General features: G+C 36.8%; 1 protein-coding gene across 2 annotated transcripts; it reads right to left on the reverse strand.

Moving 5' to 3' along the window:
• Positions 1–3845: 3845 nt before the first annotated feature.
• Positions 3846–17061, reverse strand: LOC121860663 (transmembrane protein 165-like). Of its 2 annotated transcripts, XM_042357927.1 has the most exons (9): positions 16909–17061; positions 15119–15252; positions 12425–12683; positions 11411–11586; positions 10395–10430; positions 9343–9378; positions 6466–6846; positions 4742–4847; positions 3846–4037 (listed from the first exon to the last, which is right to left on the reverse strand). In XM_042357927.1, exons 1-9 carry the CDS (start codon positions 17000–17002, stop codon positions 3973–3975), a joined length of 1287 nt encoding a protein of 428 aa, XP_042213861.1. In that variant the 5' UTR covers positions 17003–17061; the 3' UTR covers positions 3846–3972. The 2 variants fall into 2 exon arrangements, with proteins under 2 accessions (XP_042213861.1, XP_042213862.1); XM_042357928.1 differs by lacking the exons at positions 15119–15252; positions 16909–17061 and adding an exon at positions 12991–13287.
• Between the last annotated feature and the right edge of the window lie 783 nt (positions 17062–17844).

Consider the following 17844-nt stretch of genomic DNA (forward strand, 5'->3'; position numbering starts at 1 on the left):
TATAACATTTTCATATTTACTGTATATAAGAAGAAATTACTATAAAAGCTTATTTAAAGTAATAATAATAAAGGAACAATTACACAGTACGTACTCCCATTTCTTGTTCGTGGGCGCAAAGTTACACATGAATTGAGTTCCACCTTCGATCAAACAGACTCCCCACCCTCCTCTTCCAGACCTGGGTACGAGTTTCTAAGTAACACAGGTGTGCGACAGATGCCTCATCATTGAAAAAGGATAATTGTACGAAAACAGCCACCAGGGTTCATAGTACCTTGCTAGGCCTCCACCTCCTCCTTCAAGGTCCACCTTAAATACACTGCCAGACTGCACTTGAAATAGAGAAAGGGGGGAGGATTAGGAGCAGGGGAAGGGTTAGGAGCAGGGGGAAGGGTTAGGAGCAGGAGGAAGGGTTAGGAGGAGGAGGAGGAGGAGAGGGGGTTAGGAGGAAGAGGGGGAGGAGGAGGAAGGGGGTGAAGGTCCTGTATCTTAGTCAGTTTTATTCTGTACGTGTGTGTCATTAAGCATGAGAAATACTCATTGGCATGAGCAGTACTAATGCAGTTATCATATATGTCTGGATCCCCAGTTATGAATCAACCTTTTTCTTTTATCCTCTTCACCTCTGATCAGTTCGTTAGCCACTTGGGCGTTCGGTAACATCTGTTATGCACTCTTGGCAAGTACTAGGCGTGCACTGGCTCCTGAATGTATCTGTACCTGCATCAATGTTGGTCAAGTCTGGTCTTGAAAGAGCTCAGTGTTTTCACAACACTCTCTGGCAGATTGTTCCAAGAGTTTACAATTCTCACCCCGAAAAAGTTTGCCCTCGCAGATTTCTGGACGCCAGCTCCAGGTATGGACACTTGACTGAGTAGTGCCCTCTGAGATGTTTATAAACTTCAATCAGGTCACTCCTTGCCCATCTATAGTATAAGCTCAGCATTTGCAGGCATTCTAATCTCTCTGGGTATCTGAGGTCCCATAGTGCCGAAACCAGTCTGGTGGACCTCCTTTGGACATTTTCAATCAACTGACAGTCTCTAGCATATCTGCAGGGCCAGACGGGGTGACGATACTCCAAACAGGGAAGCACCTCAATCTTGAAGAGTGTTACGAGGGACAGACTGTCTAGATATCTGAACGATCTTCTTATAAAGCCTACTAGTTTAGTTGCTTGAATTAGCTTCTTACAATGGCCGAGAACTTCAGTTCACGTCAACATAAACACCAAAGTCGTTTTCACATTCGGTCTCTATTAATGCAGTTTCCTCGTCCCAATGGGTCATGTGATATGCGTCCTTACTGTTCGTACGACCAAGGTGCATCTTCTTAAACTTTGTGACATTAAATCTTAGTAGCCATTTCTTCAACCACTCTTGAAGCTGATAGAGATCTTTCTGTAACTCTTCTCAGTCTGTTTGGTTCTTAATTTCCCTGAATAACTTGGCATCATTCACAAACATTTGTAAGGGGGAGTGAATAGATTCTGTCATGTCATTTGTGAAACAAATGCACACCAACAGGCCCAATACACTGCCCTGTGGTATCCGTAACATCTAACCATTTAGTGCCATTAATTACCACACACTGCTTGCAGTCATGAAAGTCAGTCTCTGATCCATGCCAAGACTTTTCCCAAATCCTGTACCCTTCAAGTTCAATTCTCAGCCTTTCATGGTGTACGCTGTCGAATGCCTTGGCAATACAGGTATATTGTCAATATTGCCATCCTGTTACAGAATTCGAGTCCAAACATCCAATACCTTGAGTAACTGTGTCAAGCAGGAGCATCCCGACATAAAACCACGTTGGCAGATGTTCCATCATGGCATCTCTTATAATGCTCTCTCATACTTTACACACTAAGCTGGTCAGGCTCACCGGTCTATAGTTATTTGTGTAGTGATGGTCGCCCTACTTGAATATAGGACTCACATCAGCCATTCTTCAGTCACTGGGGACCTTTTGCTCATCCAGACATTTACAAAACAGGACCTTAAGGGGCTCAGCAAGCTCGCTGTACAACTCTCTTAGCACTCCAGGATGTATAAAGTCAGGGCTACCTTTAGCTTTTACAATTTATGTCTTATACTGTAACCTCTTCCGAAAACAGTTCATATGTGGGTCAGCGCTGTGTCAAACTATCTTTCCTCAAATGCAGGAAGATTCTTTGCATTACATGGTGACTGGTGCCAACAGGCTTCCTGTAGTAATGTCATATATTTCTCAATAACATTGTTATCCCACATTTTATGTATTGATGCCAATTAGGTTTTGTACATGAAATGTGTTCTTGGGCAACCTCCAATCATAAATCTCAGGATAGCTGGCCACTTGGGGTATATCCGTCAACTCTTCTCAATGCCAGATCACCTGTCTCTTACCTTGCAGGTTGGCTCGGGACAATTTTCTGTTGTTGACTCTACAGTACAGTACGTTGGTACTATACCTATGTGTACTGTATTATACTGTAAGAAAAATAAGAAATTAAGTTTAGTTTTCCAAAATAGTTGAATATTTTCTAAAAACAATAAATCTTAGTTATTTTATAAGCCATAAGTCTCTGAAATATTTACCAGTACTGTAGTATATTACAACAGTTTCTATGGTTGTAGTAAATGGGAAACTAAGCACAAGTACTTTTAAAGAATGAGCTTACTTTAAACACAGTTAAACTCCTAACTTTTTCCTATTTGCTTCAGATAATTTTGAATTGCAGTTCAGTACTGTATTTCGAAAGAGGAAATAAAACTAGGTCAGGATATGCTGATTAGGTAGACTGTATCAAGATTCAGATTGGATTGGCTAGGTAAACAGCACACATTTCTCATATTGAAATTATTAATCAATATCAAAACATTTCTGCAATAAAAAAAAAAATAAAACAATATGGTTTTTCACATGGTTACCCTCTTCTAAACCTTTATCTTGACTTATCATTTTTTTACTTGTATCAATAATTAATTCCCAACATACGAACGATCTTTAACACACATACTACTGTACTTACCACAGTCACCCTTAATAGGCTCTACATTAAGGGTTAACCATTTTTCAGCAGTTCTCTCCGGTAAGTTATGTTATCTGCAAATAAAGATACCTTATCTAGTCATGATCCTCACACTGACACTGGTAATGCAAAAACAAAAGGAATTACGTACAGTATTTGATATAGACTTAGGTACCCTTGATAGAAACACCTAGAATCAACTTTAGAATCCAAATATTTTCTCACTTAAATTTTCATTCATATTAGTTCTGATAATATGTACATTATAATGGGTTACTGTAGTTGAAAAACAAAATATAAGATTATATCTACTGGTGGGATAACTGAGCGAACAAGTTCTCCATTGACTCTATATTAGTCTGGACAAAGATATTTCAATGTTTTATCTCTCAAATACGTAATATTTAGCGTGTGCAACCCTTCCAAGCACCTGTTACAAATGTATCATATATTAACATTATATAAAGTACAATCTAGGAGTAGTTTTCAGTACCTATTTAAATACAGCACTGGGTAATTACTCATAATAAAATATTAAACTTGGACTTTGGCATGAAAGATGGTTTGTCTGGTGTTATTTAATTTTTTTTTTGTAGGATTCAAACCATCATTTCAAGGTCATGTGGTAAAACGAATATTAACCCAGCACTGAATGTGGTAATTTAACTTACTTTTATTCTCATTTAAGACCAGACTTAACCAACACCGACACAGGTACAGATACATTCTGGACATGTCCAGTACTTGCTAACCGTGTGTAACAGAAGTGACCAACCGCCCAAGTGGATAAAAGACTGACCAGTGGTGAAGAGGTTAAAGTAAAGTAAAATTTAAGTAAAGTTTAATCATTACATAAACCTAAAAGTGTATACTACCATAGATTTTACAGTCTTATAATATACAAGAAAAACGTTTATACAAACAGTTTATATTACAAGATCTGGCAAAGTATTTTTTCAGGGACCAATAATCAGGGAAGATACAGCAAATACCAGGAAGATAATGCCACCAATAACAGTTACTGAAAAAAGAAGAATTTTAAGAATTAGTGTAGGATTTTTTCCTTCAGGAAGACATGAAAGCAAGTAATATTTTCCAGATGTTCACGAAAATACAGAAACAGTAATACCTTGAAACAGTCCAGATAAGCAGGGTAATGTCCAAACCCCTACCCATAGATTCACTTTTGTTGGAGTGGGGTCTGGGGTCTGTCCCAACTACCTTTTACTTATTGGTAACCTACTAGAGGTGGTCATGTCCCAACTACCTTTTACTTATTGGTAACCTACTAGAGGTGACCATGTCAGGGGAAGGAGGCATGGAGAGATCCTACACAGGCCACTGGCCTCCTTCCCTCAGCATGGCCACGTCTAGCAGGTTACTATTAGGTAAATAAGGTAATTGGGGCAGACTACAGACCCCACTCTGAAATAGTGAATCTATGGGAGGTGGTCTGGACATAACCTTGCTTATCTGGACTGTTTCAAGAAAATGAGTTATATGTCTGGTTGTCAACAACCATTTTCACTAATGTGAATGTTTCAAACTGTAAAGTGTTATGTGTAAGTACTGTACCAAGCAGTCCTCAAGTTACGAACAGTTTACGTACCTGTTCCTGTTCGTAAGTCGGAACAGTGTTATTTAAGCAGAATCTTACTGTACACAGTTATAACAAGTTTATAATTTCCTCACAAGTGGTATTATTTAAAACATCCTTAACCTCACCTGTTCTGACAGATATTTTGGCTGCAATTAAGCGCCCACCAACTACAGCAAGTCCTGTGCACAAAATATGCCCCAGCAGTCCACCAACAATCACACCGTACACATTCTGAAAAATGATGGTAATTATTATTATTGGAATAAGAACTGAAATTAAATGATTTTTGTAAAAAAATTCTTCGCATTAGAAGACAACGTCAACCTATTAGGTCCTCAGAAGAACACTGACTATATCAATACTCATATACTGTAGAGTTGTGCAGATGCTAACAGCAGGGCAAACTGTATTGGAAAATGTTACTGAGGTAGAAGTAGTGTTACAGGGGAAAAAGCTACTGAAATACAAGCAAAAAGTAGCCTCACTGGAGACCACCTCAGTCAAAAAGTAACAGACTTTATAACACTGTACTATTATATATAAAATTAATACAGGTAGTTCTGCTACTTAGCGATAATTGTGTTCTTGTAAAATATCGTGTTATAGAAAATCGCGTAATAGAAATAACAGGGCTTATGGAGAAAATAGGGTTAGGTGCAGATTACTCGAAATCGAAAAAATTTAGTAGTTAGCCTAACACAAAGGATAGCACAGTCTAAATAAATGTTACATTCATATCTAATAATGAAATCATACAGTAAATTTAACACTTTACCTTGAAAAAATATGAATGTAACTTGATGGGGGAGAAGGGTGATTTTGAGGTTGATAACATCAAGCTTCTCTTCAAGTGTTATATCCTTTCTTTTACGATAATCACCGGGAATTCTATCATCAGAATGCTTTTTGGAGATATTCTTCTTTACCATATTCACAGTTAATACCACAAAATTGGAGAAATAGTAAGCAAAAATCGCGTTATAGCAAACAAGCGATCGCGTTATACAAATATTGTTCCGAATTCATAAATCGCGTTAGAGCAAATTAGCGTTATCAAAACACGCGTTATAGCAGAACTCACTGTATACCTGTACTGTATATTATCTTTAAATACAATCTATGCATACATACAAAAACCAAACCAACATTGAACTAATGATGCAAATTTACTAAGATGTTTGTGATTTTCTTGGTGTTCCTTTCACTGTAAAAGAAAATTAAGCACAGAAAATCAAGAACATTGTACTTTTTACTGTAACCGTCAGTCGTCTTCAGATATGACATAATAAATGTTATAGTGATATTACTACACTTCAACAAATAAGTTCTTTAAGTGTGTAACAAGGTTATTGGGACAAGATCAGTTAAAGAAGAGGATTTTATAGGAGCATCAAGTGACGTGATCAGGACTCTGACCACGGTGAATGTCAGGCCTTAGGCTCTCAAGAGGGATCTTTTAATAGGTCACTAATCTTGGTACAGTACTGAACACTGCTGACAAATGGCCCATCAAGGGATTACACCAGTAGCCACGAGCGTATGATATTTTCACATTAAATATAATGGTTTGATTGATTTATCCAGATTCAACCCATGGCAAGCACTTTGAAGTGTAACAAGACGACTTGTACAAAAGTTACGAAGTAAAAGTACATTACCTTAGCTGAAAAGTTACTCAAGGAAAAGTAAACATACAAAAAATGTAAAGTACTTTTAAGTACAATACTCAAAGATTTCTGAAAGTTACTTGAGTAAAGTAACAAAGCACTGCTACTTCCTTACTGGGCACCTCTAGATGGCAACAAAATAATTATTAACTAAGACATATGTAATATAAAAATTATCTTACCTCTCTTGCTGCCATAACAACAGTACCAATCTGGGAACGATCACCCCATTCAGCCAAGAACGTCATAGTAAAGGACTGAAGGAACACCCGCGAGTGGACTGCAAATAAACGTTCTATGGATCCACCTCGCAGTGTTTCAACCTCGGTATCTTCTGTTGAACCATCACCTTGTCTTGTTTCAGTTTCACCCTCTTCAGTGGAGCGTCCAACGCGCCTTGTTCCTGTTCCACCTTCTTCAGTGGAGCGTCCAACACGTCTTGTTCCCGTTCCATCTTCTTCAGCGGAGCGTCCAACGCGCCTTGTTCCTGTTCCACCTTCTTCCGTGGATCGTCCAACACGTCTTGTTCCCGTTCCACTTTCTTCTACTGTTTCCCTTTGAAACTACAGAACAGTATAGAAAACAAAACAACACAGTCAAGGAATATCTACAATAATTAATGCAATGAATGATTATCTCTGTGAACCTGTAAATGAAGGCATACAATACTTTCTCCTTCAATGAATAGTTCCATACTCTCAAATCCAGGTATCAGAAAACTGTAGATTCTCAAAAAATGGATATTTTCTTCCCTGGGGTCATCCATCTGTTATCCTTGACCTACCAGAAAGCAGCCGAGTTAAGTTGCTGAAAAGGATCATCAAGACCTCGAATGCTGTGGCAGGACCATCAACCAACACACTGAATATATCGTATGAATGCATGTGTGACAAAAATAACATTTAGCGACTGTTAACTCAAATCTTTGGGTTAATCTGATTAATACAGTACTATACAGACATTAATTTCAAAAGCTATTTAAACATAGAATAATATTTTATTGATATAAGTAAATATAAATAAAGTTAAAAAGGTAGAGTACAATATTCAGCTGGTCGTAAACAAACTCAACAAATTCACTTTTAGAAACGTAGAGCATTGCTTAGACTACAGTGTACAGTACTATACAAGAGTCAAACAGCTGTGAAGACTAATAGGTTTTGCTTACTATTCCTTATCTGTTGTATCCTATAGCTTGAAATGAACTATTTATATCTATTGTATGGGTCACAAGTGTAGACATTTTCAGCAGACACCAGAAAGAGGTTGGAGGCCTTTGAAATGTGGTGATAGGTGAAAGCTAAGAATAAGCTACACTGCCAGGGAAACAAAATGAACAAGTAGTAAGATTAGGAAAAACTTCTAGAGAAATACTTGAGAAAAAATTAGATAATTTGGTCATATAATTAGGGATGAGAGGATAATAACAGAAATATTAATGGGCAAAGTTGAGGGTAGGAGGACCAGGGGAAGGCAGAGACTGGGATGGATGAATGAAATTAAAATCTGGGTCCCCAGAGACACAAAACTTTGAAGGTTTGCTAAAAAAAACAAAAAAAACCACCAATGTTTAGTGGAGGAACTTGCCATACAAGACCTTTCAGCATGGAAAGACAATTTTTGTTTTTATACGTAGATGTAACCAAATTATTAATCATGAGAAGAATAACAAGAACAGAATACAGTACTGTACCCAATGATGGAAAAGGCCAATGATTTCATAGTTGGGGGAGAGAGAAAGAAACTTAATGAGGAGAAATACAGTACAGTACTGTACACAGATAAATAGTACAGGTACTGTATTGCCAATTTTATGGCATATTAGACGCATGTCCATATAGCAGGGAGTATATAAGAAAAAAAAATTATGTGTATTTTCTTCCTGTATTCATAGTTTTCTTAAAACAATATAAACAGTACCAGTAAATGTGAGGAATAAATAAAAATAATACCAATAAGTTACAACAAAAAATACTGTATTGCCAAACCAGTACAGGTAAATAAAAGCCAAATGAAAGTTTAACACAGTCGCCATTTGCATATACCTGTACAGTACTGTACTGTACTCCCTGTTTACCATTGTAATGGCGACGCTACCTCACCGATACCCTCGTAATGCTCCCCCCACCACCCAGCCATCCTCCCACTAAACCAGCTACCGGGTAACTTGTGTGCAAAGAACTGTATATTCCTTTAATGTGTTTGTCCTTAGAACAATTATTTCTTTTACTTTTTCACAATATGTATGTGGAATAGTGTGTGCATTTATATCAGTAAAAACACTGTAAATGAAGAAAGTTATGTACAGGTATATCTACCCAAAAATACGAGTCAAAAAACAACAGCTTGGCCCAGTAGCCTGGTTACAGAGACGGGTCTAACCTGGCTACAATGCCGCCAGCAATGTTAAGAGATGTAAGTGTGAAAAGAAAGTTAAGTTAATCCTCATTTGTATCAGGTACTATTTGTAGAGTGTGAAATAAATGTTGCAGGTATGGCATTAGTAGATTTTAATGCTTGTAAGAGTTCAGAAATGGTTACTGTTTAGCTACCTTTGAAGAGTTGGGTGTCTGCTGGATGGACGTTAATAGTCTCAGGTTATCATCATCAGTACAGAGTAGTTATGGATTGACCTTTTATATTTACAATAATTACTTTTAATTAACTATAAATAATAATAATGTGTTTAAGTAAGCAATAACATATTTTTAATCTTGGAATTGGGTAAGGTAGAATTTAGCCTACTGGAGACAGCAGCTGGGGGATTCATTAGCGTGAGGGAGACCGCAACATTACATATAGGATTCAGGCTGATTTTTGAGGGCCATTTTTCAGACAAAAAGTGCATCTTATATGCCGTAAAATACGGTATATAATTAGAGAGCACATACTGTACTCGGGGAGGGTCTTCAACTATCAACTGTCCTATATGTAGTGTCAGTTCATGAATAAAGAAAGATGGATGAAACTGAGGACAGCTTTAAATAATGTTTCTCAATACTATAGAGCTGCACTGCCCACCAGCCACATATTTGACATCAATACAAGGGCAAACTTACTATTACTTCACTGCCATCTTGAGAATTTGGTGTGTACTGTGGAAATAAAGAAAGAGAAAATTATATCAGAATAATATCATAATAAGTAAGTCAGTGACTGAGGCTCTCACTCTGCCGCCAGAACAACAGTGATGAAGCTTGTCATGTCCTACAGGTTGAGTGATGTCAGGCAGAGCCATGATGGTTTCATGCTCAATCAAATTCACTTCACATCACAGCATCCTTATTCTTTGTTTACCAAACACCATGCAAATTCCAAGCCACAGTTAGAACAACTACCAGAGGAAGGTAACAACCTGCCAGCAGTACCTAAGGGATATACAGTATAAGTAAAAATCTGGGAATGAGTATTTTGTTTAGCTTGTACTGTACATTTCTTTTTTAAATTTGCAGTGGCAGGGATTTTTTGTTTAATCTCCCATTGGATGTCTGAGTGAATCACATGATGTACAGTACATACCTTACCTTATTTACCTAAAGGCCACCCATTAGAAGCTGCCTTACATACATAAGGATAAATACTCACCTCACGAACCAGAAGTACATTAATAGAAAAACAGAACAAGAACACCGGTTCTGGCATCCAGACAAAAACACTTCACAAAGGAGACAGCCCAGGGAGGAAGGAGACAGAGGAGAGAAGAAAAAAAGACAACAATTCTGACTAAGATAACCAGAAAATGAATAGGCCAGAAACCCCAAGACAGGATAGTGATGGTTTTTTTATTCAACATAACTGATGGCATAATGTAAGGAGTGTGTTCTCAGTGTAGCAAAAAGTGTGTGTCACATAGGCATGACTGCCTGCTAGGGGCAGTGTAAATACCCATTCACAGCTGGGTGGTATGGGAATGCTTAGGGATTGAGCTACTGACCCTCAGAACAGGAGGCAAACTCTGTATCCACTTGACTGCTGCCCTCCATTAGTAAAAGTCATTGTAACTAAGCCCTTGACTGGAGTAAACATATCTGAAGTGGTATACAGTACCTGGATTTTTTACTGAATTCTAAAGTGATGAAACACAAAATGAAAGACAGTAGAGTGAACTTACTGCCACTGAAACTTCCTCTGCAGGTTCTCGTCGATGCTGCGAAAAAATATTGAACATTCTGTCAGAAGCATAATAATGTAACTTAAAAGATGTATATATTTGAGAATTTTTTGAAACAATATGGCAGCTCCTGAACAATGTAAACCTTTACTTCATTCAAACAAAAAGATGAGGATATTTCCTATAATTTAACAAGCTTCTTCACTAACAAACATAACTTACTATTAAATCCTCTAGTAATGAGATAAGAGATTAAAGGCCTTAACTTCAACAATTACTAATCAAAACAATGTACCAGTTACTTTCTACCTGCTATAACACACATCATGTCACCTCACTCCTCTAAAAAAAAAAAAAAAAAATATCCAATACTGCTTTTTTTTTCAAAGCTCCAGGTGTCTCTTAACTAAACATAACATCTCTCATTCTATCTCAAAAGGATTATTATTCTAAACAAAGTCAACTGTATCATCTAATCCTTCACAGTTTCTAAACCACTACAAGATTCTTTAAGATATTCAGGTGGCATCTTCCATCAATATTCAACACATCTTTCCCCTTTACATATCAGGAAAGTTCTCCTAAACACTGGCATCAAAAAGGCTTACTGCATATTCTTTTGTATTTAATATCTCTCTCTTGTTGTTAAGAAGTATTTCCACTTTGCCTCTAGTGTGTGTCTACCAGGGAGTAATAATGACTGAAGTACAGATAACCATTTCTTTAGCTACTGTAAGAGATGAGTGACCTATGACATATTACTAACAACAACCCTAGTTCTGGTTCAAGAGATCAATAACCCTCATGTGAATAATGTTTAATATGAATAATTATAACATATCCACAGGGAGAGGTCACTGGGAAAGGTTTATTGCACTTGTTAGGAATCCTGGGAAATATAGCGGTCAGGCTGTAAACTTGTTGTTAGTACTGTATACGAGTTGAGTAATCTGTTGTTGTAGAAAAAGTATTTGGAAAAGGAAGTTGACTAAACTGCCATTATGAGAGATACTTACATCATCTTCTCTGCGTCTTATATCTGACTGCACCTCCTCAAGTTCTTCTTGTCCTTCATTTGGCTTCATTTTCCAGGCTTCATAGAGCATTTTTAAACCAAAGATGGCAAAAAGAGCACTTGAGGCATAGAAAGTGTAAAGACGGGGGATCCAAGTAATGACATAACCAAACAAAGCTGGGAATATACAAAAGACATTCAGACACACAATACGTAGACCTCATAATACAAAGCTCAACTATTACATGAAGAAAGATTGAAACTCAGATCAAACAAAATGTACACACTGAGAGCAAACATGATTATTGTTCTTGGCTAGGTAATGTACACTCATGCACTGCAATGCTTATGTACATCATCCAATCTGGACATGCTTATAACTGTACTTGCACAATACAAGTACTCAATCTTCATATTATGTCGTCTATCACTCATGGTGGCCCCACATGACAGACACTGTACAGAATGTGTCTATTAAAAGACAACTTGTCCAAGCATTGAAATATCAAGAGGGTGACAAGTATAAGATGTGCAGCTGAGAACAAATGATTATTGTTCTTGGCTTGGTAATGTATTCTCATGCATTGCAATGCTTATGTACAGTCGGGGTCAAAAGTTAGCTCCCGCCCAAAATGAAGCAGCATCGACCCCAAATGAGATGAAACAGTCAGGGTAAGTCAGATCGGAGACTCAGTCCTGTGACTCGGGTTCACCGCTGGGAGTGAACTTTTGTCCTTGACTGTACACCATCCAGTTTGGACATGCTTATTACTGTACTTGCACAATACAAGAGCTTAATGATCATGTTATGCCGTTAATCACTCGCATGACAGACACTGTACAAGATGTGTCTATTAAAAGACAACTGTTTAAGCACTGTATAGTAATATCAAGAAGGTGACAAGAATAAGATGTTTTACTACATCAGAGTTATGAACATTTCTACAGTTAACTGCTGCAACTTTTAATTCTTAAACTTGTCTACAGATAGGTCCATTAATTTAGAAGAACTCACCTGATATAATATGCATTGCAGATAAGGCAAATACAGCTCCAGAAAACACAGTTATTCTGGGATGATTCATTGCCATAATGGCAGCAATGAAGAATGTTTTATCACCCAGTTCAGTCACCACTATCATACTCAGGGCAGCAACAAAGGCATTCAAGAAACTAATATCTGATACTTCAGTTTTGTTTTCTTTATCAAGTGAAGAGTTGGATGATCTGTCGTCAGTTGCAATGTGAACGCCCACACCACTGTCAACTTCCTCCTAGAGCATAAAAGATAATATATTATAAATGTATTATCAGCAGTGTTCACTTGTCAAAGGTGAAGAATCTTTGTGTCTGGAGATACTCTCTACTGTACTGTACAGCATAACACTATGAGCAAGAACAGCTTTTTGTATCTACATCTCTACTTTATTCTAAACTATACAAGAAGATGAAGCAACACAACCTTTAAAATATAATCAAACAAATATAATAAAGCACAGGCAACCAATTACTAGATAAAAAGAATAATAATAAATCATAAAACTGTCTTTCAATATTAGGGAAGTGAAGCACAGATCTTACCTTCTGAAGTACTTGAGTTCTTTTTCTTCTGCTCATTCTCACACACTTCACAAATCTACCTTTCTTTTCCTTCACCTTTTAGGCCTATTCATCTTTACTCTGCATGTCTCGGGGTCATTTCTCAAGTAGGATCTACCACAACTCTCCCCCATTATAATACTTTACTCTAACTTGGTGTAAAGAAGAATATGCCATAGCCCATGCATCAAATGACTAAACAATTAAAACAACTGGTACCATAAATGTCGCTCTGTACATCTTATAAGATTTTCTACATCAAAATACTGTACTCATTTATGTCTCACCTCATCAATTCATTATCAATCACCCTAACGTAACTGGTTTATCTCCTCTGACTCGGTCACTTGTTAGTACAGTATAACAATGTGTAAACTGAAAAGCAAAAAAGACAAACGATTCAATTACATGTTAGTTCAACCAACACAAGAGTCTTCAGAATGGTGATGTAAATTGAAGAAGGTACACAGATGACATAAAAGATATGGTATATATACAATGACTAAGATGAACAAGTTCCCTGCAGCAGGAGTGTTCTTGCCCCCCCCAGGGAAGCAACACAGCTAAAATATTAATGGGAAAATGGTGACCAGAATCAGCCTAACCTAAGCAATATGTCACAACCTAAGAATAATTAATAAAGGTTGGATTGTTGATTCATGTATAGATTTTGTTACAATGCCTAAATTAATATGATAAAGATATTTCATGCAAAAAACAACTCAGAAAATACCAACCTACAAAACCAACCTGGGGTAAAAAATATTCAACTGCTAGAATAACACAACCAACATTACTATGGCTAGATTTTCACACTGAAAGATGACAACTATGACCAAACACACTTATCCATCTTAGGTTTCAGATCTGGCTTTATATTTTAAGTTGGGTTTATAGGTTAGGTTATATAAGGTTAGAATAATAAAAGCTTAACTTAAAAATAAAAGTTTAGATTTGCTGTTAACAAGTAAGCGTCTTATCTCAATGAAGACCTCAAAGTTGTTTTAGTGTGCTGCAGCCAAACTATGCTCCTGTTGATATGAACTTGAAAATATAATATACAGTATGTCAACATTGCAAACTTCATCACAGCATATGATAAATTAGTATCAGCAGATGACATGAACCAACATAAGCTAACGAACCAAATCCATTCTGAAAATTATCTGAAATCATTAAGTTGGGTTATATTGGTTCTTGTTATGTAATGCCATAAAAGCTTCAAGGCGGCATCCCAGAGGAAGATGTGATCACAGAACAGTATAAAGCAGATGATAAATGATAATATTGTAGTACAGAAGAGAGTCGTAGGAGGGGGGCAGGACTCCTTACAGTGAATGTTGTAAAATATGTAATTCACTTAGCCCGAGCAATGTTTACAAATGAACCTACTGTTTGAAAGACTTGAAACATTCCATCTGATTGAGAAGACAGCTTAAGTGGAATCTCTCTTTTCATAGTAAAGGAACAGTAGATAGTCTGTTTCATGGTACTGTACGTTCTAGTTGATTTTTGCTTACAGAAAAGTATCAATAATAAATTTAGTTACTTATGATAGTTTTCTCACACGTAACTACTTTAATGAGGAGAGCCTGAACAACCCACGAGCCACCTCTCCCCAACAGGGCCATTGATAGGTGTGGTGGCTGCCAGGTAAACTAGAGCAGGCATTATTTTATTATCTGGTTCTATAATGCACTGTACTTCACATTTTAATAACTTTAATGTTATTTACTCATGAATTTATCAAGCTTAACAATATATCAAAGCTTGCAGCACCTGCACCCCTTTTGGCCATCTCATAACATAAAAAAATAAAGCTGTTTCTACTTAATTTTGTAAGCGGTTTCAGCAACTAAGGTTATGCATCACCCTGTACAGAGGAGCTACTCTACAAAGGACTGATTGACTTCCTTTCATTATAATACAATAAAAAAATCTTTTTCTTACACCAATTATGTAAAGTCATAACTATAGAACTAATATTTTTGTCTTATAATATTTCCTTTACAAATATTTACAGTAATTTACTTAAAATTATTTAATATCCCATCGTCAGTTGACAATATTTATGAGCAACAGAAGATTTTGCACAAATAACGTTCCTTACCTTAAATAGCGCTTGTTCCCGATCCCTCATCAAGCTTGGGTCCTCACCGAGAGAATTCAAGTCAGACCATCCAGCACACAGTGCCAGGGTGGCCAGAGTCACCATCCACACCATATGTGACATTGTTCTGGCTACTGTTGAGGAAGAAGAAGAAGACAATAATCAAATGCACCGCTATCACATCACCCCTGTCCTTGGAAAAGATGGGCATTGACCTGTAAATAATGAAAAAAAAAGAAAAAAAAAGACCTTACCATCTATTGACAATGATTTCAAGGAGTACAATTATTCCTCATTAACCCGACTTCACAATAATTAGCGACTGAGGTGTTTGTATTGGTTATGTTTATTGAGGTAGGGTAAGTTAGGTCAAGTTGGGTTGGGTGAGTTTGGTTGAACAGAGTTGGGTAATATGGGATAGGTAACACTAACTGTTCGTTCTTATGGACCATCATTATCCGGTGTTAGTATAGGTGGGAAAGTTGAGAATAGGTTAGGTTAAGTTGAATTACAATGGGTTAGTTGGGCTAGGTTAGATTCAGTTAAATAAGGGTGGGTATGTTATGTTACAGTAGTAGGTCGAGTAGGTACGTTAGGTTAAGTTAAGTTAAGGTTGTGAGAATCGGATTAGCTTGGTACATTAGTTAAGAGTAGGTTCTGTAGGTTAACTTTCATACCAGTACTTTTAGTTGGACTGGTTACCTTGCCTAGGTTAGATAAGTTAGAGTAGGTTGGATAGGTTAAGTTAGAATATGTTGGATAGGTCAAATTATAGGAGGTGTGTTTTGTAAGGTTAATTAGGATAGATTTGGTTGACTGGGTTAAAATAGGTTGATTAGGTTAGAATAGATTGATTAGATTAAAATAGATTGGTTATGTTAGAATAGATTAGTTAGGATAGATTAGCATATGTTGGCTAGATTAGATTTGTATTGGTTGGTTAATTTAGATTAGCATAGGTTGGTTAGATTAGCATAGGATAGATTTGGTATTGGTTAGCTTTGGTTAGAATAGGTCAGTTAAGTAAAAATGGGTCCAGCTAGACCAGGTTGTGCTGTGCAGTACTGTGGGGACGAGACTTGCATTTAATTCTGTATGACTTGAATCTACAAATAGTGAGCACAATTCTAGGTCAGTTGGTAAGGTGTCATACAAATACGAAAATCTATCAAGAATTAATTATTTTTCGTTTAAAATATACAGATACCCAAGAAAGATGGATATAAATGTAGAAATAATATAGAATCAATAAAATATTTTATATGGAAAGTAAGGGAGAGGTAAATGGAATGAATTTATATGGTCTTTGTTTTTTTTTTACCTGTTATAACCATTATTTTTGTGTTAAATAAATGAGTGAAGTGATTAACTTTATTTCCTACCCCTTTATCACCATCTGGTTATATTTGAAGGTTAAAATTAATTCTAAACCAGTCATACAACTCCTGAAGTGCAAAAACAAGCTGATTCCAAAATAGCCAGAATAAAATAACTAAGGAGGACACTATCCCTTAAAGAGTTAATAACTAATTATACTTAACTTTATATTTTCATAACGGAAATATAATACTAAAATACAGAGCTTTAAATTACATGTTGTAGTTGAACTGCATTTCGCATTTCAGGAGGAGCGGACGAGTCGAGACCACTGACTGATTAACTCTATTATATTTCCTAGAATACAACCGAGGAGGGGCCAATTATATACTAAACTATACAGACAAACACTCACACCTTTTGTTTCACCCCGGTAGTTAGTTGGCACAATGGATATTAGTCTTTGTACCCACCTGTAAGAGAGAAGAGTGAGAGAAGAGTGAGAGCTGCGTACACTAGTGAGTCACAACCTTGCACTACTGAATCCTCAACACCGCACCACTTCATCCTCTCAGCCACTGGTCACGTATTTAATTTAAAAACTTTAATTATTATTTGAAAATTTTAGGTAAAATGTTCCATAATCTAGGTAGTTTAGTAAAGATCTTGACACCGAGGATACTATCACTAATCAATGCGGTAATGCCACTCACGAGATAGAGTAGGATAGTTATCAATGACCTAATTGAGGATTAATTAGTGTTGACAAGCAAATGTGGGATAAACTGCCAGAATATCTTCAGGGGCTCCCGATTCAATGCTATTTGTTACATAGTTCATGATTTTTTTTTAGAAATGGGAATTGTGAACTTGGAACAATCTATCAGAGCAGCCCCAGGGTAACGTGACGAATGTGACCAACACTGGCGCAGATATAGATGCATTCAGGAGCCAGTACATGCCCTTGACCAGTACATGCCCTTGCCCAGTACATGCCCTTGACCAGAACTTGCCAACAGTGTAACAAAAGACGTGACCGACCGCCCAAGTGGCTAACAAAGTGGAAGAGTATGTTTTGTGCTTGGGTTTGGTGGTGGGGTTCGTGTTCTTCCTGTCGGTGTAATAGAAAACTTAACCTCGGAGGGATAACCACTTTAATTCACTAGATTTTGTTTTTGTTTTATGTGTTAAACAAAAGCAGCAAGAATAAATTGAATTAGATTAAGATATGTAGGAAGTGAAAACAGACGGAATGACAGATATATTCAAAAGTAAAATCATTGTACAAGTTTATATTGATCCAGCCTGTATACAGTTAGACACTGCAGGTATACAGTTCAGCACGTACAATATTCTGACTGCAGGTATACAATGTATAATTACCATGCAGGTATACAATGTATATTTAC

The sequence above is a fragment of the Homarus americanus genome, unplaced genomic scaffold (assembly GCF_018991925.1).
Source record: "Homarus americanus isolate GMGI-L3 unplaced genomic scaffold, GMGI_Hamer_2.0 scaffold34003, whole genome shotgun sequence".
Lineage (NCBI taxonomy): Eukaryota > Metazoa > Arthropoda > Malacostraca > Decapoda > Nephropidae > Homarus > Homarus americanus.